This window comes from Pyxicephalus adspersus, chromosome 5 (genome assembly GCF_032062135.1).
Source record: "Pyxicephalus adspersus chromosome 5, UCB_Pads_2.0, whole genome shotgun sequence".
Taxonomy (NCBI): Eukaryota; Metazoa; Chordata; class Amphibia; order Anura; family Pyxicephalidae; genus Pyxicephalus; species Pyxicephalus adspersus.
Genome location: NC_092862.1, coordinates 82,163,116 through 82,187,043, shown reverse-complemented (window position 1 = coordinate 82,187,043; position 23,928 = coordinate 82,163,116). Strand labels below are relative to the sequence as shown.

The 23,928-nt window shown below is 38.2% G+C and overlaps 1 protein-coding gene across 1 annotated transcript in view; it reads right to left on the bottom strand.

Moving 5' to 3' along the window:
* The window catches only part of LOC140332066 (uncharacterized), a 98,204-nt gene that overhangs the window by 55,631 nt on the left and 18,645 nt on the right, over positions 1-23,928 (bottom strand). The window contains exons 4-6 of the mRNA XM_072413366.1: positions 21,854-21,900; positions 2,780-2,900; positions 741-848 (exon numbers count right to left, since the gene is read on the bottom strand). Of these exons, the coding sequence (XP_072269467.1) occupies positions 741-848; positions 2,780-2,900; positions 21,854-21,900 (276 nt within the window). The remainder of the gene's footprint in view (positions 1-740; positions 849-2,779; positions 2,901-21,853; positions 21,901-23,928) is intronic.

Sequence of the window (23,928 nt, the reverse complement as noted above, 5' to 3'; positions counted from 1 at the left end):
CTGTTTGTTCTCTGGTTAATTTAAAAATCTATTAGAAGAAATATATATATTCTAGTTGTTTGAAACATAAGGTCCTTGGTCTGATGAAGCAGAGAGATTCTGTGAAACACACATCACTATTTGGAACCAGAATGTTATTGTTTGACCTAAATATTTGTCGTTATTTTGCTGTGTCGATAGCTACCTTAAATGTTTTTTAAACAAAATCCGAAGTATACAAATTTGTTATGATGCAAGCTTGTTTTTGATGCGATATTTAGTAAATTATGAATTTTAACTATACCTAATTGTGGTATTTATGTATGTCATAGAAAGCCCCTATTCAGTTCTGGTGCCAATGTAATGCATTTACAAACCTACTTTTGACACATAGTATTACTTTACTTCTGTGGAGGGAAGGAGGCAGACTGCCAAGGAACTGGGCCTCAGTTCGTGCTGAACCTTAAACCTTAATATTTGGATTCAATGAGCAATGTGTACTGGGAGGACAAGGGTGTTCAATATGCAATATGTGTAGGGAAAATGTGGTTATTGAGCAATAAAAGTTTCTGCAGAGCATCTGCAGAATATAAATGCAGGAATATAGAGGTAAAGATCAATATGGGTGTTGGAAGCGAGATTGTACTGCTAAAGCATGCTTTGTGCAGATATATTCATGACTGGCAGGCTGAAACCATGACATTGCCATGACAAAAAAAAAAAAAACATTTTAAATCAAAGCAGAGGAGAAGAAATGTTACCTGTATACACTCCTTTATAAACTGAGCTGCCTTCACACCAGTTCCAACATTAAAACTGATGTCCACTTTAACCTCTGTTTCCCGATCTCTAAGTTTAATAATTGGCACCTAAAACAAAAAAAATGTGAGCATTTATTAGCACACTAAGAAAAATATAATTTCCAGGCATGATTATTCACTGGGCACTGCACATTTTGGTTAGCCACTCTTGCAAATCAGAAACATTTGCTACAACGCTGAAGATAATAGCACTTCTAATTTCTGATTTACCTTAATTTGCTGCAACATTCACCTGTTATTGAGCAGAGATATAAACAGCTTTTTAAAGTTAAAGATCAAACAGACTAGATAAAAGGAGGCCAAAGAGCAGCAGCATATTAGTAAGGCTATACTTGTAATGTACCCCCCCCCCCCCCCTTCTGTACACAGGTTCAAAATAGTCCCCAACAGTACCAGCCAAAGCAGTAAAGTTTAGTACAGACTACACCAAAATAACTATTTTAGGTACTTTACCAAAGTGTATTGTAACAAACTATTTTTGTATACAACACAGCCTTTAACACCTTTCTTATTCTGCCCCCTAAATATGAGTGGATGCTAGTGTACAGCTAGTGTGGGCTAGCCCTTTGGTGTAAAACTCCTTTCCACACCAAGCATTCTTCAGACTGAAGCAAGCAGCATCTATACCAACAAGCACAAGCAGCATCAACAATACCAACAAGCACAAGAGTGAGACCTATGTCCTTCAACTGACCCAGTGAAAATGAATTTTACATCTCCAGCTCACTATCACAGGAACTGGAAAGAACATAACAGCAATGTCACACCAGCTAGAGAAGCCTTTGTTTGAGTTTGACCTTTACACAATGTAAGGCTGAAGCCCACATCCCAGTGAGATTGGCACTTTTTCCACCACCTGATCCCCCCCCCCACTCCTAATTTACAGGAGGCTACCACACCTGATCACTGGAGGGATCAAGGGATCTCTGGAGGAATCACAGGATTACTGGAAGTAAAGGTAAGTGAGATTTTTTTTGTAGCTGTGTTTTAAGTTTGTGTATCAGAATATCTAGAACCATTTCCTCTGAAGCATCCTACAAGACAAGCAAAGGCAGAGGTAACCTATGGTTGCCATTCATTTTAGGTAAAGGAACTAAACACCAATTACAAAACAAATCCATACATGGTGAATATTTCTAAGATTCCACATTAAGCAACATTTAGGTATCCAGCAAATGGCAGAAATGCATTCTTCCTGAAACTAAGCATTGTAGAAAACTAGTCTTAATCCTCCTCCTTTGACCACAAGCATATATCTAGTCATCCAATCAACTACTTAAAAAAAATAGCCAAAGAATCAAATAGATAGGTAAGATAGGCTATTGAATATAGGAATTATATTTGGGGATCTGGCAAGGTGCATTCACCTATTAAAATGAAAAAAAAAAAAAAATGAACCCACACTACACACATACAAAATAGAATAAGACTACATTTTGCTATGGGACATACAGCGAAAGCCCAGGTCTTCTGAATAAGCAGCTCACAGTAACATCTATTGCAGGGATGAAACAGCTTTTCAGAACCCCATTTTACAAAATGACAATGTTCTGCTTAAGGATTGTTGCTCCTGTGTCTGGGGAGCTTGAAGTCAACAAATCAACAATTCTATACCATTCTATATGCAAATAACAGAAAAACAAATCATTCAGATTTTTTTCTACGTAATGGCTAGACATAACACTAGCATACATATTCAATAATATGCTCAAAAACCTATGGATATTTTTGTTGAATTCATGACTAAAAGCAGAAATGTTTCCCATTTCCTTATGCAAGGAACATAATCTTTATCTGTAATCCATATTTCAATGATTAATAATTGCTGTTTCAATGTTGAAAAAGTCAATATTTATGTGTACATACATGATTTAAGTAAAAAAAATGATTACATAACAGTTACAGTCAAAAAAAAAAATAGTTCATGCCCGAAAACAATTTTGCACTAAGTACTGGATCTTATATGTCTTCGCACATACCGTTGCTTTATCCAGAACTTTGAGGGAGTGAGGCTCTGCAATATTTTGTTTCCGTAATGCTTGCTCCAATTGTTGTAAGGGAGAGTGATCCCACTTTCCAAAGACTACAAGGTCTAGGTCACTGAAAATTAAGTAGTGAGGAGAGAGAAGTCACCACATCTCCAATCTTCTATATAATTCAATTGTTTGCTTTTTTATATCACAAATGGAACTAAAACAGTTTATTCCTCTAACATAATATGAAACTAGCTTTGAACTAGAATTAAAAAGCAAAGTAGAAAAAAATGGTATACCTTTTACATGAATATTTTCACTGTGTGCTTATTAAACCTTAATAAACCTTACCTTATTAAAATAAAAATACCAGGTGATCCTTTCCGAAATTCAGTGACCCCCTTGTTGGTTAGTAATGCTTTGTCTGCTGCACTGAAGTCCAAAGCATAGTTGTCCACCGCTGCGAGATTCTATACCAATGCCTATCTAATCAAGAAGGGAAGAAAAGATCTAAACTAGAAAAGAAAGCTTAGTGCAGTTTTAGTGCAGCAGCATTAGCATCGTTAGGAGCTCACTAAATTTCTGTCAGGGTCACCAGGTTGTGCTGAGGTTTTTTTTTTTTTTGCTTATACACTTTGAATGTTAAAGCACCTAAATGTTAAAAAAAATCTAAACAATGTACAAGATGCACAATCTAGTAAAATATATTAAAAAAAGAAATGATTCGAGAATTGGAAATCAGGAATCTCAAATCACAGCTTAGCCTAGGAAGTGAGGGCAGGGGAGTTTAAAAGGGCACAACCTTAGGTCACTGAACAACATTTTCACTGAACACATTTTCTTTTTGTAAAACAAATGTGAGCAGACCTCCCTATTAAACCCCTAATTTTTTTTTTTTTTTGTTACTAAGTCAATAAGAATACAAAATCCATTCGATGTCAGAGGTTCAGAAGCATGTCAACTACAGATCAAATTGCTCAACTGATGATTTTTGAAAGCTCAAACTTATGCCAACATGTACCCTAACAAAACCTCTCCTAACCATATTTCTTCTAAAAGCACAGAACTTCCAGAACTGACATATTATATTGTACATTCCCTGCACATTACAAAAGCTGCACAAGAGTTTAGCAAAAACAAAACTTTTACTTAGGTACTTTATTACAAGCATCCCAAATATTTATATCAAATATAAAAGCTTAAAATACACTACAGAAGTAGTTAATAGTAGTAGTTACTAACTGAAGTAGTAGTTATTAACTGAAGTAGTTGTTAGTAGTAGTAATACTTTAAACTGAAAACATTATGTATTATGCATTATGTTAATAATCACCGTGTTTTGACCTCTAGTCCTTTGCAGCCACATTCATTCTATATACATGCACTCCATGGGCTTTCTCATTTCAAATTACTGTTTAATATCTATCTTTTATTAGGAACAGACAGTATTTTGTCCCCCTTAAGCAGTTAACCTTTTTTCTTTATACCCTTGATTGATTTTTCACCATATTGCCGACTACCTCCCCCCCAATATCACCTCATATATATTTCCCATTAACAAATATCTATATTAGTGTTCAACTATTATCATATCTAAAACAATTGTGTGGTCATCATGATAATAAGAGGAGAGAAAAGATTTCTATTCCCCTTCCCCCCATAACATATCTTCTCAAACACTTCTCATGTTTGAATAGTGTCCCTGTAGGAATAAAGAGAAAAAAAAAAAACCCTGTGACGTGATTTAGCTAAATCATATAAAAATTAGTGTAAAATCTCTGATTTATGGACAGAGGAGAAAATCCTTCAATATTTCATCCTTTAGATAATTATATTTAATTACATGATAAACCAATCTTTAATATTCCCCTAAACTTAATAAAAAAAGAATTCATCTTTTCTTTTTACAATATATTGTATTGGGGTTACCGCATACCTTCCCTACTGTCTTTTCATTTCAAATTTGTACAAAAATACCATGGCTGTATTTACCAATCATCTAAACAAGATATGAACAAGATAAACTTTATTATACTACATAACTTTAACAACACTAAGACAAGGGAACAAAGGAAAGAAGGGGAAAGAGGCAGGCCAAAAAACAATCCAGAAAAATAAAAATACATCATATTTAACAGAAGGGATAGATAGATTAGATAGATAGATTAGATAGTCAACAATGATCGGTCCCAACCCATATACAATAAAAACAGGGTAACCTGGGCCGCTTTATAATATTATTATTATTAATAATAAAATTATTATTATTAAACAGGATTTATATAGCACCAACATATTACACAGCGCTGTACAATAAGTAGGGATTGCAAATGACAGACTAATACAGACAGTGATACAGGAGGAGAGGACCCTGCCCCGAAGAGCTTACAATCTAGTAGAACTCAAATGTGAACTCAAATGCAGTACCGATAAGCCTCCTGAGCTCCTGGATCGAAAAAAAAGTGTGTCCAGGGACCCATGGGCATTTTGCCCCCTAAATGTACTCTAACATCTTACGTTGTAACTGTTTTAAAACATGAGTTGGTATAGCAAGTGGAAGAACTCTCATAGGATACAAAAACTTTGGTAACCAAGACATCTTAATGGAAGGTATACCACCTAACCATGAAATTTGATATCGCTTCCACAATTCTAATAGACTAATCAAATGTTTCACTATGTCAGGAATATTAGCAGCATACAAAGGGTCACAAGACGGGGAGATATATATACCCAAATACCATTTTTTTTGGCTGCTATTGAAAAGTAAAGGATTCCTCAAGTATTTTCACCACCTCAGGTGATAAATATTAAGGGCCTTACATGTTGAAATATTCAATGGATGCCCCGAGAAAGCATAAAAATGTCCCAGAACCTCCATCAAATTAGGCAAAGATACCATGGGGTTTTCGTCAAGCTAAGAAGGATGTCATCCCCAAAAAGGCAAAGCTTAAGTTGCTCACTTTTCACATCTATACCCTCAATATCAATATGGTTTCGAAATGCTATAGCCAAGGGCTCTACCTCCAATGTAAAAACAATGGTGACAGTGGACAGCCCTGCCTGGTACCTCTGCCTATAGAAAAACACTCTGATCAATACCCCATATAGTGTATAAATGCCTTAGGAGAAGCATATATATAAAGAACATACCCATTTACAAAAACTCATTTCAAAGCCCCAATACTACTGAATCAAACAGCATAATACTGAATCATATACCATAATAATGAATCAAACGCTTTGCTAATATCCAAGCTCAGCAAAAATTGAGTCTTGGTTTATTTAGCCTTCTGGACTAAATGCAAAAGCCTCCATATACTATCTCCAGCTTGTCGCCTGGGTAGAAAACCTGTTTGATTAACTGAAATATCACCTATGCCTTTTCCAACGGGGCCGCCAGGACCATTGCAAAGATCTTGGCATCCAGGTTGAGGAGAGAGATCGGCCGGAATGCTTTGGTAACATACAGGTGGCTGCAGCCAAAGTACTAGGATCAAGTGCTTCCCCCTGCAAAACACCATCAAATGTCTCCACCAAATAAGGCCCTAATATCTGCTGGTATTTCTTATAGTATACCGCCGTAAACCCGCCAGGTCACGGCCTCCTATTGGGTTTGAGATCCCCAATAGCCTTGGTCACTTCAAATAAAGTAATAGGGGCTTCCATATTTTCCTGTATACTAGAAGTTTTGGAAGGTGTATATACCGAAAAAGTTTATCTAATGCTCTCTTATCAAAGGAACAAGGGTTTGGTACAATATACGCAGATTTGTATAAAATTATTGCAGTATATGCATTGGGTTACTAGCGAGTCCTATCCCATTAACCCTGAGTCGGTAAGAATTAAAGCCTTGTTCCGGGTGTCTCAGCCTATTTGCCAGCAGTGTATGCATTTTATTACTATATCTATAAAATTTATTGTTTGACCATCCCAGCATTTTCTTGGCAACAGATGTCGTACAGAGTTTCAATAGAGTGTGGGCCTCATCCAATTGTCTTATATTCTTACTTACAAGAAGCTGTATACTGGGTACGCAGCTCTTCATATTTGGATTCTAAATCTGTTATCTTTGCCCTACGTTGCTTTCTAACCTGCAAGACAACCTGAATAAGTCGACCCTGAACTACCGCCTTATGTGCTGCCCAAAGCACAGCTGGAGAGGTCATAGGCTGTTGATTTAAAGATACCCAGCCAAAATCTCTTGTAATTTTTGATCCACCTCAGGGACACTGAGCAAAGAATCGTTAAGTGACCATCTACACAAATCAAGTTTCGAAAAAAGAGAAGATAATGTGGCCCAAACTGCGCCATGATCACATCATGAGACCGCCAAAATGTCACAAGATATAACCAAAGGTAATGCCTTTTGATGTAATAAAATATGATCTATACACATGAATTGATGGAGACGATAGGATTCATAGACATTTTTTTCCTATCCATGCTTGGTGTTAGTGGTACGTAAGTATCACCACACAACACCAAGAATCTCTGTGTATATTTACGCAGTAAGAATACCAGATGTTCAAAAAAAAAAAAAAAGTAATTGATTATCATTAGGGGCATAAGACACCAGGGTTACTTTAGCGTCATTTAATTTTCCAACCAAGACTAAGTAATGGCCATCATCTGCTACCTGCCTATGCAATTGAAAGGAAACCGGTTTCCTAAAGCCGATAAGTACTCCTCTACGCTTCACCGCTGCATTTGCTCTAAAGACAGTAGGATAGGCCGCCTGAAAATATTTTGGACAGGAAGAAGTAGAAAAGTGCGTCTCTTGAAGACATATTACATCTGCCTTACATGTATGAAAATAACAGAAAGCTTGCGACCCTTTAATTGGGGAGTTAAGACCCTGCACATAAAGAGTATTGCTATTACCATTTCACTATACTTTTAATATGCCTATTAGAATATACATTAGCTCCATCACAGATACTTGTACAGTGAGCTGCCTGCCCAACATCAGAAACAAAAAGGAAAGAAATATAGACAAAAGGCAAGACAAAGACCACACCAAACAAGACAAAAGCACTATACATAACAAATCCGGCCAAGCGGTGTAGAGCAGAGACCTACTCTCACCCCACATCCACCTTGTCTGATAATACAACAAAATAGTGCAGGCAAGAGAAGACAAACATTTTTCTGCCACCCCAAAAACATCACCAGCCATATGACAAAGTGACTTACAGGAGTACGCAGTGACTTCCACACCAGGACCAAGGCACAATAATAAAAAACAGAAAAACATCAAACCGTTCTCCAATATATAACTGATAACTAGGAGGGCAATTTTTACCCCTAGAAAACAAGGGCTTGATAGCCCAAGTGAACTGGGAAATTAATAATTTATAAATATCAAAACATTGCATTTACTTAAAAAAAAAAAAAAAACAATCATACTATAAAACAAACTAAAATAAATTATTCAGGTATTGCTCTGGGAAGATCTTGGGCGTTTAGGCAAATCTGTAACCTTACGCCCCTTAGTACCCTTTTACTGATAAAAGTCCGATGACCGAGATATTGGAGGACATGGATTTTCCACAACGCCTGATTTCTCATGTTGGTCGCAAACATTAAGTCACAAAGCTTGGAAACAAGTTATGGCCTCCACTGGCGAAGAAATACCTTGCATCTTGCCCCACAGGTGAATAGCAGTTTAAAGGGGAAGCCCCATTTATAAGGAATCTGTTGATTCTGTAAGATCTGAAGAAAAGGTTTCAACTTTATACGGACTAAAATTGTTGCCAGTGCCAAGTCCATAAATAAAGAGTTGGTAGGTATGTCCTTGGAAAGATAGGCTCCTTCATTCTAGCTGCCTTCATTAACATGTCTGACACGAAGATAATGTAGTTTAACCACAATATCTCTTGGTGGACCCTTTAGGTTTTGGTTTTGCCAATCTAACTCTAAGCTTTCCACAGCTATCTCACGGCATAATTTTTTTTTAAAAAGAGCAATAACTCTTGTATTAAGATCAGTTATGCTTTCTGGCAAACCACAAATGCGGATGTTAGAGCTGCGGGACCTATTCTGAAAAATCCTCCAACTTATGATGATTAAACAGTACCTCTTGATTAAGATGTTCAATGTCCTCTTCATGCACCTCTAGAACAGTAGTGACATGGTGATGCTGGTGTTGGGAGAACTCCCTGTATACTCTGGTTCACAGTGGAACCCTCACTCCTCTTCTGCCACATAAGGGGGGAGGAATCGGCAATCTTGGCTATAGTGCATGCTGAGGCTGCCTGTATTGTCACACGGGGTTGCCGGCTCTTACTGCGTGTCAGCATCCGGATTATCCCGCTGCTAGCCTCCCACTGCATTATCCTCTCTCAGGGAGCCTCTTGAAGCCTTGTGAGTCTCAGTGTGAGGCGGCTCAGGACACTAGCATCCACCGAATTCGTGCATGCGCCCTCCGGATCCCATTTACTTTCAATGCTTGGGAGATCTCTTTCCCAATCAGGGGTGACTTATTAGCACCTTTTTAAAAGAGTATTTTATTCGCTTTCTTTTCCCCTCTAAGAAACCAAACACCTCCAAGTCCCCCCTGGACACTTTTTTAGAACCTAACCCCTTTTCCCTGATGCATAAAAAAAATTTGCCTAACCCCACCTAATGTTTTGATCATAAATTCCAACTACTCCTACAAAGTATAAAATTGGAGGTGCTCTGTGTATGGTCTGGTACCTCAATCTGTCACAGTCCCAGCATTTGTTTCAATCAGTTTTATTGAGTTTTCAAAAAAAAAACAAAAAACAAAAAAAACACTATAACTTACATAACAAAAAGATACTTACATACAACATATTTATAACATAACAGTGTTGACCTTCACGTGACCAAAAAAAAAAAAAGTCCTATAAAATCGACAGACCCTGAGAAACATAACAATAAACAGTAGGAACCCTTATGGGTCAGAATTGCACATATTGGTACGACTACAAAGAAAACAAATTCTCGTAGAAGCATATGGCACAGAATATAATCTAATAATCTGGTCAACAAATAAGAGATAAAAAAACAAAACAAACATACTACAAAAACAAACAAATATAACAAAAGAGCCCTAGGGGGAAGGGGTGGGAGATGGTACACAAAGCAGATATATTAGATTCGAGAAGGTAGAAAATAACTCTTAATGCCGGGGTAAAAATCTAACTAGCAATTATTATCACCAAGATAGAGACATTCAGATTCGGGAAGATTCAGGTAGTCAGGTAGACCATGGTATTTTGAATTGTTACATTCTATCATCATCCTCCGCAACCAACATTTCCATATAGCGGATTTTTTCAATTTCAGGAACCCAGTCTGCTAAAGAAGGAGCAACAGGTTTCTTCCACAATCTCGGAATATCGGCCCTGGCAGCTGTGAGAAAATGACGTAAGACACCTTTTTTGATATTTTTGAGTGAACCCGGGGCCATAGATGAGAGCTACTTTAGGAGTAGTGTTGATTTTCGAATTCAGGTTGTCCCTATATTCGACCCGAATATGGCTGTTCGAATTCGGGTAGACACTACCCAAAAAACACGGGATTCGACAGCAAAAAAAAAAAAAATTTTTTTCTTAATTTATTTCGTATGTGTTTTTTATTTTAAACTTGTTCTTTTTTATTTTTTACAGGTTTTCCGACAATGACATTATGAATCATAATGTCATTGTGGGATTCCTGGACCGCGGGAACTTTGCGGTCACAGCTAACTGAAAGCAGGTGCTTTCAATTAGCTGTAACCGCAGGCAATACGAGGCCAATAGAGGTTGAATGGAGATACTATCTCCATTCATACCTCTACTGCTCTGTGATTGGTTGAGAAAAAGGAAACCCTGATGACAGCTCAAGCATCATCAGGGTTTCCCTTTCCTCAGCAACTCAGGGAGCAGAGCAATCAGCGGAGCTTTACTATGCTGACGGCTCTGCTCCACTGATCGTGGAGCGACCAAGGGAGCAGAGCTGTCAGCATAGTAAAGTTCTGCTGATTGCTCTGCTCCCTGATTGGCTGAAGAAAGGGAAATCCTGATGATGCTTGTGCTGTCATCAGGATTTCCTATTTCTCAGCCAATCACAGAGCACTAGGGATGAATGGGCACAAGTCTCCCCATTCACCTCTAGTGCTGAATGGCTGAGAAATATAAAACCTCAGCCAGAGCACTAGGGGTGAATGGAGACGCTTGTCCTCATTTAACCCCTAGTGCCCTGCAATCCCTCACTGTCAGGAGGATTTCATGTAATAGTGTTATGTATCTTTTTATAATGTATCTTTTTATGTATCCTTTTATAATGTATCTTTTTACACCTGTTTGGAGGCTGTAGAAGCTCTACACAGTGCTGAAAAAAACCCGAATTTTTCCTCCCATTGACTTTTATGGTGTTCGACTTTGAAATTCGACCACCCGAATAATTTTGCTACATTGGAGCGAATAGCTGGCGAATCGAATAGTGAGCTATTCGACCAACACTATTTGGGAGTATTGGGTACGGTAGATCCGGTACAATCATTAAATATCTGGAAAATCGTGTCCCAAAAGTGGGATATAATTGTACATTCCTTCCCACCATAGATGAAGCATTGTCTCTCTTTGAGAATGCCAACACCAGCATCGGTCAGATTGTGTAGATGAGATTCTATGTAAGTGCACGGGGCAATAATACCATCTGGAAATGATCTTATAATTAACCTCCTGAGCTTTACATGTTAATGCGTGCTTATGTGTGAGGATAAATGATTTTTCACAGTCATCCGCGGTTATGAGTCCATCCATTTCCCTCTTCCAATACCTAGTGTATATAGGGGCAGTGGACCCAGGGTTCTGAGTAAGCAGCCCGTATAACCTGGAAATGATGTGAGAGGGGTGAGCAGTCGAGCAGTCAATTAACTGCTCAAATTCGGTAAAACCCCTATGTAGTAAGGATGATTCGGTAAACAAGGCTACAAATGAGGACAGTTGCCTGTACGAGAGCCAGGATAGCAACTTGCTTCTGTTTGGTGGGTCAAGAGAGGATATAGGGGGAACCCGTCCATTGAGTAATACACTCCTAAGATGATACACATCCGAGGCAGACCAAGATAAAAAATTTGCGGCTCGCATTGCTGGAGGGAACGCCGGGTTATCAAATAACGGTGTCATGGGGCCCGGTTTCATTGACAAATTACCAGATCTAAGGAGGATATCCCAATTATGTAGTAAGTCAGTGGTGAGTTTAGGTATAGGAAAAGTTAGCTTTAACAGAGACTGATCCACCCACGGTAAGGAACGGAGACTAATTGGCGAGAGAGATTCTTCCAACAGTACCCATTCCTTCAACTCCGTTTTGAAACCAGTCTATTAGACGTACTAATACCGATGCCCTATAGTAGGATATAATATCTGGGGCCCCTGCTCCACCTCTGTTTAGGCTTGACCAGGGTACTGAATGCTAATCTAGGGTGCTTCTTATGCCATAGAAATTTTAGAAACAACCCATGTATTTTACGTAATTATTCGACCGCCAAGGATATAGGAACCGTTTGAAATACATATAAAAATCTGGAGATGATGTCCATTTTAAGAGTGTTTATATGAGCGAACCAGGAAAGAGGCAGGGAATCATATTTCTGAACATCGGATTGAAGTTTACTATACATTGGGAAATAGTTGAATGTGAACAATTTAGAAGGATCCGATGTAAGCATTTTACCCAGGTATTTAATGGCTTCATTGCAAATCTGAAAAGATGCATTAGTATGTATGGCTAACATTTGAGTAGAATCGAAGGTAACATTAAGAATTTCAGATTTGGAGTAATTTACCTTGAATTCGGTCCATATAGTAATTTCATCAAATTCTTTCAGTATCGAAGGTATCGTGATATGAGATGTTATGTACATGAGCAGGTCATCCGCATATAATGAGGGTTTATATTGTGTCACCTATGATGACCCCCCTAACGTCTGGATTGTGGTGCAAGGCCACAGCCAAGTGTTCCATAATTAAAGCATAGAGCAATGGGGAGAGGACATCCCTGTCTTGTGCCATTCCCGATTTGGTCTCTAGCTTACTTTCCATAAATGAACCCAGTTTGATCCTTATGTATCAATGAGGGCATGTGTGGTGACAGCCTATTAGCAATTACCTTAGAGAATAAATTTGCGTCCACATTGATCAATGATATGGGTCTGTAATTAGAGCATACTGTATTGTCTTTGCCTGGTTTGGGGAGGCACGTAATGTGTGCTTCCAGGCTCTGTGGTGGAAACGGTGTGGCAATAGATATGGAGGAAAAAACTTTAGTAAGGAAAGGGACAAGAGTAATGGCATGTAGTTTATAGAACCGTGGAGTAAATCCATCTGGGCCAAGGCTCTTCCCGGTCGGTGTGGTGTGTAAGGCAGCAGAGACCTTCTTCAGTAAATGGGGATTCTAATTGCGATATCACCTCAGGGTCTAGTGTTGAGAGAGCTGTTTTAGTTATATATTCTTGTGGGGGGGGGGGGGGTGTCACAGCAGTAGGGCAGATTTGATAGAGATTTGAATAGTGGTGGATAGTGGCCCGGATGGATGGTATATATGTGGTCGATGTGCGCGGGTGCAGACCTTGGGCCAAAAGTCTGCCACATTTATCCCCATATTGGTATATTAATTTGCGGAAACGATCCCGGTGGCGTTGGTGTGCTAAACCATACAATTTCAAAAGGTTGGTTCCAGGGTCTGTCAGTTCTAAAAATATATCAGGGGCCATGTTCTGTTCATGTAGATGTTCCAAGAAGCAGATTTTATCAGATGTGAGTTTAATATCTTGCGATCTTATCTTTTTAAGCCTGGTTCCTTGTTGTATTAGGACCCCTCGAACAACTGCTTTCATAGCTTCCCATTGGATAGGAAGGTTAAGTGGGGTCCGAAGCATGGTCCCCAATAAAACTGGTAATTGTGGCAAAAAAAAAAAAAATCGCCTTTGTGCAAAGAGAATCTCTGAACAGGGAGACATTAAACTTCCATGTCCATTCTCTAGGGCCCATTTGAGGAATCTGAAGTGATAGGGAAACTGAGGAATGGTGGGACCAGGTACAAGAATCTATGTAAGTGGTAGAATGCCGATCAAGTACAGAGTGACTCGCTAGGATATAGTCTATGCAAGAGTACATATTATGTAGGTTGGAATAATAAGTATAGTCCTTGGTTGTGGGGTGCAAGGTGCGCCATATGTCCATTAATCTAAGATAATACAATTTAGAACGTAGGGAGTTTAATTTGGAGTATGAGATCGGAGTTTTCCCTGACAAGGTATCAATGCGGAGATCCATTACACAATTCAGGTCTCCTCCGCGAACCCTTTCAGAATCTCCAAATATTGGGATATGGCCGTTGTGGGTTGATGATTGGGTGCATAAATAGAGGCCAGAGTAAATTTCCTGTCCCAAATAGAGAGAAACAGGAGTCTAATACCTGTACTGGCAGCGTTTTTTATGGAATGCTATAGAAAGTCTTAGTTCTGGATTGGAGCTATGACACCATGTGGAATAATAGCGGTTGCAGAGAGAGGGGATCTTGTTGGATTGAAAATGGGTCTCTTGTAGAAATAAGATATTCACTCTCACTTTGTGTTCAGCATATAATAATTGCCAGCGCTTGTTAGGACTATTAAGACCCTTTACATTAAGGGTGCAGATTCTCAATATTTTTGATTGTGTAATGATGACATTTGGGGGAGGGGCAAGGGAAGGGGCAGCACACGGGCTAAGTCCTCTTCAATGGGGTGAAAAACTAAAGGGGGATCCCAAATCGCCGTCTAACAAGACGGTAGGCCTATGTGGGTAAAGTGTCTGTGTGCAGCAGAAGGATGCAAACAGACAAACATGTGAACAAATGAGTCCCACCTGGGGGAACCCACAAAACCATAAGTAATAAGAAAAATAGGAGTATTTAACCAAGCAATTGAAATATTTCACCCAATAAATATTCTAACATTTATATAAGCATATTAGCTAAAACACAGGGCAGGAAAACAGATGATATAAGTGTGTAAAGAGCCATTTGCCAAATTCCAGGTAAAATAGACTAAGGAGTTCAGGGAGTGGTATTTTCAAGTAAGCCTAAGCCATTACAAAAAAGAACCATCTGCGCTTATTATAGCGTCGTAGGTATCTCAGGCACATTATTAGGGCTGACAAAGTGAGGAAGAACACTATAGCTCAGTCACCCACTGGTGGCCCCAGATCGTCTCAGCCTAGTAATCAAGGAGGCATTCTAATTCGCTGTCAGCAGTGCCTCTAGTGGTGAATGTCTAGTTATCTAGTATCTAAAACCTGAAAAGGTATAGAAAAATTGATATAGCTACCAGTAGATGAAAAATCCAACAATGTATGAGAAACTTCTTAAACAGGAACAAAGTCTCTTCTTAAAGGCGGTCGGGCCACTCAACTAGATACAGCAGGTAGCTTTAGGAATCAAATTCGAAGGTTATCCAAGAGCACATGGTGGCCTAGAGAGCTTGTGGATGAATAAAGAGGTAAAATAGGTTTCAATAACACTTGAGGTCGAAGAAAACCTTCGTCAGCGTAGATTTAACAAGCTAGGATGTTGTAGAAGGAGGAGGAGAAAGGTGACTCGGTGATGGGCTTGGGGATCTATCAGGTGGATGTCGTGGAGGAGCTTGCGGTGCAGTCAGTTTGCTGTTGAAGAGCGAGGTCGCTATGGGCCATTCAGGTAATATGTCAGGAAAGCATAGATCGTGCACAATTCGAAGTAAGTTGGATGGCTCATGAAGAACATAGGTTCTGCCTCCCGATCTGCAGCATTTGAAATAAATTACTGAAATCCGCTTATGAATTATGGATATCCTGTTTCTCCTGCTTCCCCCATGCTAAATTTGCAGTCATTCAAAAATGATACTCACCAGGGTTGTTCCCTCTCCCCATTTCTTGCTCTGTGTATTAAGCCCTTGGCTTTTTTGGGACCCCCCATTTTCTAATAATTTTTTACCATAGCTCTCTATGTGGATATGACCTCTTTCTCCAATCCTCATGTCACTCTCCCCAATCTACATGTGGTATTGGAGGAATACAGTACTCTACTAGTTTACAAAGTAATCCTAAAAAGATGGAGGTGTTCCCACTTAACCTCTCTCCAAATATAATCCCAGGCTGCCCTGTGAGGAGTATTCTCTCCTGAGGCTTGGGAGGTAATTTGGCACATTCTCAAGACTTCATTATGCACACTAAATAGGGGGAATGCTTACAAAAATATTGGTGTACTGGTATAATACCACTAATAGGCTTCATTCTATTTTTCCCCACTGTTAATTGTTGTGGTTCTCAGGTGGATTTTTATCTTGTGGGCATGCCCTGTGTTACTTGCCCAGTGTGGTTGATTTTTTCTTTACTCTGGATCCCGCAACTCACCTGCAAAGGAAAGTTTTGGCTGCTCATATTTTACCAGCAGCTACGTAATTACCAAATTACGTTAAGAGTGAGATACACATCCCCTTTTTTCATTTTTTAACCACCTAATTATGTTTTTTCAAACTGCTTACTGCTTGTTTGCATTTTAGTTGCTTTCATAATTCAAAAACCGTGGAGGGAAGGGAGGTGGAAAACTCACATGAGCTCTTGAAAATAATATGGACCATTTTATTTCTATTTAGATTTTAGAACTATTCTATCATCTTGCCTATTTAACTTGCAGTTTCTGGATCTGTTGTGTTTCTGTATTCCCTTTCTTTCATATAATGATATAGCTGTGTTATAAGCTATATTCACAGAAAGAATATAGCATAATCTGGAAAGCATACTCTAACAATACAATTCACCAACATACAAAAGATTACCTGATAAACAAATCTCCTACTCTACCGACCTTTTATGCATTACCTAAAATTCACAAAAGTCTCCTCAACCCCACAAGATGACTCATCATATCGGGCAATGAGTGACAGCCAATGCCAGCGAATTGCTTGACACATATCCCAGACCTTTAGTAGAAAAACTCCCTTCTTACTTAAAGGACTCTACAGCCTTATTACAACTTACTCACAACCTCTACATACCAAAGAATACAATTTTGGTAGCCATAGACGTAGAGGCTTTATATAGCAGTATTCCATGTGACCTAGGCATACAAAACATCTCTCAATGTCTACAACAAAATGAGTTTATGATTTCACTAATAACATTCATTCTGCATAGAAACAGCTTCACATTCGACGGTAAGATGTACCTCCAAAGCCAAGGCATTGCCATGCGATGCGCACATCGTATGCCAACATGTTTCTTATCAAATGGGAAAAAAAATGTCTTTCTTGACCCTAATATGCAAACCTACAAGAAGTATATTTTATTATGGAAAAGATACATTGATTAATGATGTACTCAATGTTTTGGACAGGCACTACTCCTCTACTACTTGAATTTTTTGAAAAACTCCAAGAGAACAAATTTTATTTAAAATTTACCATTGAACATAAAACAAACTCCAATTTTAGATTTATTCATCAGTATTAATTACAATGGCCAAGTCACCACCACTCTTTTCTGCAAGAATACTGTGAGCAACACAATTCTGCACACAGAGAGCGCACATCGCAAATCCTTAATTAAAAGCATACCATACAGCCAATACTTAAGGCTTAAAAGAAAGTGCACGTCAGACCAAGAATTCAAACTTGAAGCTAACAAACTAAGATAGACTCCTTCTACGAGAGTGTTTAAAAAAGCTTTATAAAAAATATTTCCAAAGGGCACTGCATCATAATAGACAAGATCTACTATTTCAATCAGACACACCAGAGTCACATAAAAAAACATCCCCTACAACCCGCCTTATTACCAGATATAATGATCACAATACCATTTATAAAACTCTAGCACACCACTAAGACATTTTATCCTCTGATCCTAAAGTTAAAAAATGTCTGTATGATAACATACTGGAAATCCAAATCATGAAAGACCATTTAGTCTCTAGCTATTTTTAAAATACATCAGAATGCAAAATACCCACTAAAAAAACACTAGGCACATTCAGATGTGGTCAGTGCACCCAGTCTATTCGGATACGTGAGGCCCCATCAATCATCCTTCCCAATGGACAACAACATCATAAACCACTTAAACCATTATTATGTTGTACCAATTTGATGCATTATGTTATATTTTGGTGAAGACATTCTAAACATTTGATATTATGTTGTATTATCATATAAGCACCCTTACTACACCCTCATTTGATAAAAATAATGTAAATACTATCTAATTTCAAACCCTTAAACCCTATGCATTGTTTGCCATGTCTAACATATATATTCTTTTTATGCCTGTTATACCTCACTTATTATATAGCCACAACCTGTTAGTCCAGCGTGTAAAGTCATTTTATTTATATGTGAAGCCGCTTTTACTGTCTTCTATCTGGTTATAACACCACCAACACTGCAGATAAACACCCACATCCACACAATTGGGGAGCTACATTCACTCTAATATGTTCTTTTACTTACCTTTCTGGAATTCCCTCTGCAGCCAGGGGGGCTTGCGGGGGACCAAGTGCCGCCTAAGGGTTGTCTCTTTTACATCCCCTGGACAGACTTGCTTGTTACTCCCCCGTATGGTCATCTCACATTGAGATGATCAACCACCCCGCTGACACTAGCCCAGTATCACTACGGACACCACCGGTGGGACGGGAATTCACTTAAGAGCACAGGGAAGCCCCAGTGTCAACAAAGTGGGCGCGGCTTGTGCGGGACTCCATACAACTCCCATCCCCAACACCTTGGCGGACATTCCCTTCCAAGCAGCCCCTAGCTGTTACTTTGGAATACGGACCTCCATTTTGTCCCTCATAGAAGAAAACCTACACCGGTAAAACTTCTCTAATGCACCATCTTCTGAAAAGCCTCCATGCTGCAATAGTTTTAATATGCCTATTCTTATCAATTATAACTTTTTTTCTTTAATCCTTTGGCTCAAAAAAAAAAAACACATAAAGAAAAAAAACTTTTTTGCTTCAATAGTTTCAATTTGCTCATTGAAGACACCTTTTTTATTGGTATCTTCACTATAATACTTTTACCAATCCTCTAGCAATCTCTACCTCTCAGGTAAGATCCTTCTTTTTTTTACTTAATATCAAACATGTTCATCATTACCATTTAGTAATATAATCTTTAAAACACAGATACTTTAGCTATCTGGACCTAGAACACCATGTGATTCAAAACTGGCTAACCTCAACTGACAATTAGTAAGGGGTAAGATTTTTATGTATTTATCTATACAGACTTATCTGAACATTTACCTAAACATTTAAATTTTATTGAGGCTTACCCGCTCTCTCTATTTTGCATAGATTGTATCCATAAAGTGATTCACTCTAGAAAAGCAAGTGTTTTCAAATTCACAAGGCTCTACATGGAAACAGTTTCAGATCCAAAGCTACCTTTAACCTTAAGCCCCTTCAACCTAATAGTAAAGCTACGTACACACAGCAGATTTTTATCGCCCGATAATCGGTGTCGTCCATCGTCTGAACGACCGTCCTGCCGGATCCACGGACGATGGACGACAACCGATCCTAATGAAAGGGAAGGGGGAGAGCGCGCAGCAGGGTGCCGCTCCATCGCTCTCCCCCTCCCCTCTCCATAGAGCATGAACGGTGCTCGTGAAAGATCCTTTCCAACAACAAAAATTGCAAGTGTGTACGCAGCTTAAGTCACAAAATAGTAATATTTCTTTTGCTATAATCTCCACTTTAAATAATACTAACAACCAATTATTGTTCATATAAAAGGTACATACAGCCTGTTCCCTTGATACATCAATCTCCTAAACCTCACTTTAGATGTATTAGCCCATCAGCCTTTCAATATCACAGTAAGTGTCTCCATTTAACCCCCCTTTTTTCAATATAAGGATGACAACTACATATATTCAATACTACCAACACCAACTACCTCAAATTATTACTCCTTTGTAATACACATCATAACTCGATACTACTTTTTTCTTGTTCATGAACATATTGATTTATATCACTGTTGAATGTTAATTTGCATACTATATTTATGTTTAGCTGTTTACACACTTTTTAATATTTTTTTTTATAATTTAACTATTATATACGTTTAAAAAATATTCTCTCAATACTTACTCTGTATAAATGTCTGCTCATTTATTTCAAATATGGCTAGTCAACCATTATATTCGTACCCATGAGGGTACGCGTCGGGACGCATTTTATTAAAACAGTTAAATTTTGCATATGCTAGAAGTGATATGTCTAGTTTCAATATCTTAAACTACATATAATCTTTGTAATTAAATATATTATCTAAAAATATAAATCCATAATTAACTAGCTGCCATCTAATCCCAGTCTCTTGTTTTACATATCCAATTATAAGAAGCTCGTTATCCCTTCCTGGATGTTAGACTGGACTTTACTTCCTTTATACTCTTGCAGGATCACTGCTTAAGTCTATTATGTTATCATCCCCACAGATCTGGACATTCACAGAGTGCACAAAAATCCTAGGTTAGGATCGGGTTCCTGTTGGAATTTACTGCAATATCAGGGTTGCATGAACTGTGTAAGGAGCCCTTTGCTTTACAAGCAGTGCAAGACTGGACACCAGTCTTTTGTCCAGTAATTGTGCCATGGTTCTGAACTTAGGGGTCACTGTTCATTGGCACAGCACCTCTATTTCCATCATCCAAGTTTGATTTTTGTTAGTCTGGGACAAAACTCTAGCATCTGTATGACTGCCCGTAAATTGTCATCGGTCATGCCACATGAACACCAAAGATTGGCAGAGTTTAAATGGGGAGGCCGCAGTGGGGACACCTACTGCTTGTCCTCCACCCTACCCCACATAGAACAGCCTACTCCGCACAGAACTGATTTACTGCTACTGTCACAAAATTACTAAAAATTGTTTTTACAAATATATTTGCACATCTGTACAACATTTAAGGGCTTTTTGGTAAAGTTTTAACCAAAAATTACAGGCATCCAATAAATACATTGAAAATTCTCAAATGAACGGTAAAGTTTTTCTTTCAAAATTTACAATACAGCATAACAGCTAGATATAACATTGTAACACGTTCTATACATTTCATAAAAGCTTGAAATGTTTTGTAAAAACATGACAAGTAAAACTGAGAATTACATGTGATTTTACCTAAAGAATTATACTAACAATTAACCGAGGTAAAGAACAAACCTTTTTCCTTTTTAGAACATGTTTTCATCATTCCTCCTGACCGCAAGGCCTAACACCTTTTAACTTACTAAATGTTTAGCTGGCATTTGGAAACCATTTGTATTTTATATCTATTGAAGCAGTAAATTTCACCAAGCAACATGTGTCTCAGAACTGACAAATAACCACAACAAAAGCATTACATCAGTTTTAATTATAGGAGGGTTTTGCAGTTAAAGTTTTCTGAACAGTAAAATGCTAGGAAACCACTTTCTGCTGCAAAACCATTCATGAGAAAAAGACTTTGGAAGTTGGGACATGGAGATATTTTAAAGCAGACCTAAACTCAACCCTTTTATATAAAGTACACTTTTTTAAGATGAAGCAGCTCCCCTTTCTGTCCCTCCCCTGGATGCATGACCAATGTATCCCGGGAGGATCTTGGGTGCTCCTTTTCCGATCTCGGCATGTGTAGAAGGGGCTTTTTCCTTCCTTGAGAGGAATGAGGTGCAGATCTCACATGTGCAGTGTGATAGGCACTCTTTCCCCTTTTACAGCGGGCTATGTCACTCGATCTTACACCTTTGCAATGCAAGATCGGATGACGTACCCAGAAGGAAAGCGCAAGATGGTGGCATTCTGTGCTTCCCCTGCGTCTGGACGAAGAATACCAGGACAGCTTGGGACCCTATGGAGGGCTTCTCTAGTGTAATTGAGGGATCTGCAGAATTAGGGTAAGGGTGATTTATTTATTTTTTAGTTTAGTTTACTTATTTGTGCTTACTGTCCTTAGTAGAAGGGTAAGTAGGAATTTCTAGAACAAATAAAGGCAATTTTCAATTTACTATATTAAAGTAATGTAATTAAATTAGGAAAAAAGTCAATTTGCTCACCTTGTTGGCAGATAAAGACCTGTACTAAAACTCCCAAAAACCTGAATCTAGAATAAAAAAACAATTAAAAAACAAATTTGTTTAAAACATGTCATTCAATGCATAAAATAAGCATAATGTAAGGATAAAAAAACAATTAGGAAAAAAAAAAAAAAAAAAAAAAAAATGTCCATATGCACAAAACTATATAAGATAGGACATGATTGCTGCTCCAAAAAATACCTATCTTTTTAACTGAAGTATACAATTCTTTATATTTTTCCCCTAAAACCAAGACTTCAGATCACTCCAATACTAATATACTTTATTTACATCAATAAAAACAATTACAAAAACAGTTGTGCAGAAGTCTTGAACTGTATGAAAAATCCCTTTTTTTGGGGGAAAACTAAAGAATTAGGTTTAGGAACATAGGATAGTTTTGAGCATATCTTGTCATAAGCCTCCTGTATCAATTTAGTTTATTATAGAGATTAGGTATGTGAGGAAGCACTGTAGGCTATTGTATCATGCAATACTGCACTACAGAGTGAAATCAACATAGCACTAGAAGCTTTCTGATACAAAGTGATGACAATATACACAGCTTCTTTTTTTTTCACACGTACAAGCCTAAAACATGCATTTTGGGTGGGCAAACCCAAAGACATAACAGATTTTGTAAAAGAGTCTGGGAAATGAAAGATGTCCAAGACATTTTTATGTTGAACAATATTTGTGCACCTTTTCCTTACCTAAATTTTCATACACAGAAGAACAAAAGAGAACATTTTAAATACCAAATAAGCCCTAATCTTGGGCACAACAATAAAACAGCGTAAAAATACAGTACTAATGACCTACAGAAAATTTAGGTAATGGGTTTAAATTCTTGCCAGCCCATGTCCCAAAAATTATTCCTCCCACTTTGGCATGTGTGGCTATACCCAGTATGTTTTATCTGATCAATACCTTTTTTTTTTTTTTTTTTTTTTTTTTTTTTTTTACTGTTCAGGGGCGTTATTTATACATTTTGTATATCAATGCAGATTTAGTAATCAATGCAGACTTGGGAAGCAAACAGGGCCTGAATCTTCAATGAAAATATCTCAGCTAAGGGTCTTAAAGTATTTATAGGTTAGTTTTTTCTCACATACATAATTTTCTTTTATCCGGTATACATGTTTTTTTCATAAAAAAAAGTTGATAATGGTAAGTTGATGATAGCTGGTAATAAAAGTTGATGCCTTGCTGTTAAACATCCTTAGTTGCCATCATAAGAATATAAGCTTAACTCCTGAAGAAATTTTTTAAATCCTTTGAGGTTATTGCAACTTCAACAAAAATGTTGTTGGAAGACTAACAAAATTCAAGTCTTTGACTTATTAAATGTAGAGTGAGTGCAGATTCTGGGACCTGCTGAAAGAGGGGCTCTGTTGGTCCCAGGACCACGTGGACCAGGTACTTCCCAGCCTGTAGGTTCAGGAGCCAAATGGCTAGAAGAGATGAACAAACCCAGGTGGGCGAGTAAACAAAGACTGATCCTGGTTTATCAAACCAACACTTTTACTCTACACTCTATGCATGCCAGCAGAGGACCTTCCTCAGATTATGCAAGTCCTGAAGTGAAATAAGCCAATTACATGGAATACCTGCAGTTTCTAGAATGCCAGGCTGAGAGGGAGGCAGAAAAACCAGGCTGCCCACCAGCATGAACTGGAGATGACTAAATTCCAGTCACCACATCAAGGACAGTTATCCAGGTCCCCAGAGCAGAGAGAGACCCCTGTGAGAGATTCTAAATTTCAAGTTATGGAGAGAGTGATAATGATTTTTGATTATAGTCTTCTGAAAAAGCATGCACTCAGTTATCTGACCCCAGGGTTGGGAGGCAAAGCTATGGATGTTTATGTAACATTGCCACTTGAGCTAGATTATGACTACAATGCTATAAAGGATGCTAAAATTGCCAAGTATGAGCTAACTCCAGAGGTTTACCAGGAAGTTTCAGTCCCAGTGGTTTGGGACCACCGACAACCCACAAAGGTCTGGTCTGTCAGATGCATACCACCTTCTGGCACTGGGTCAAGGGACTG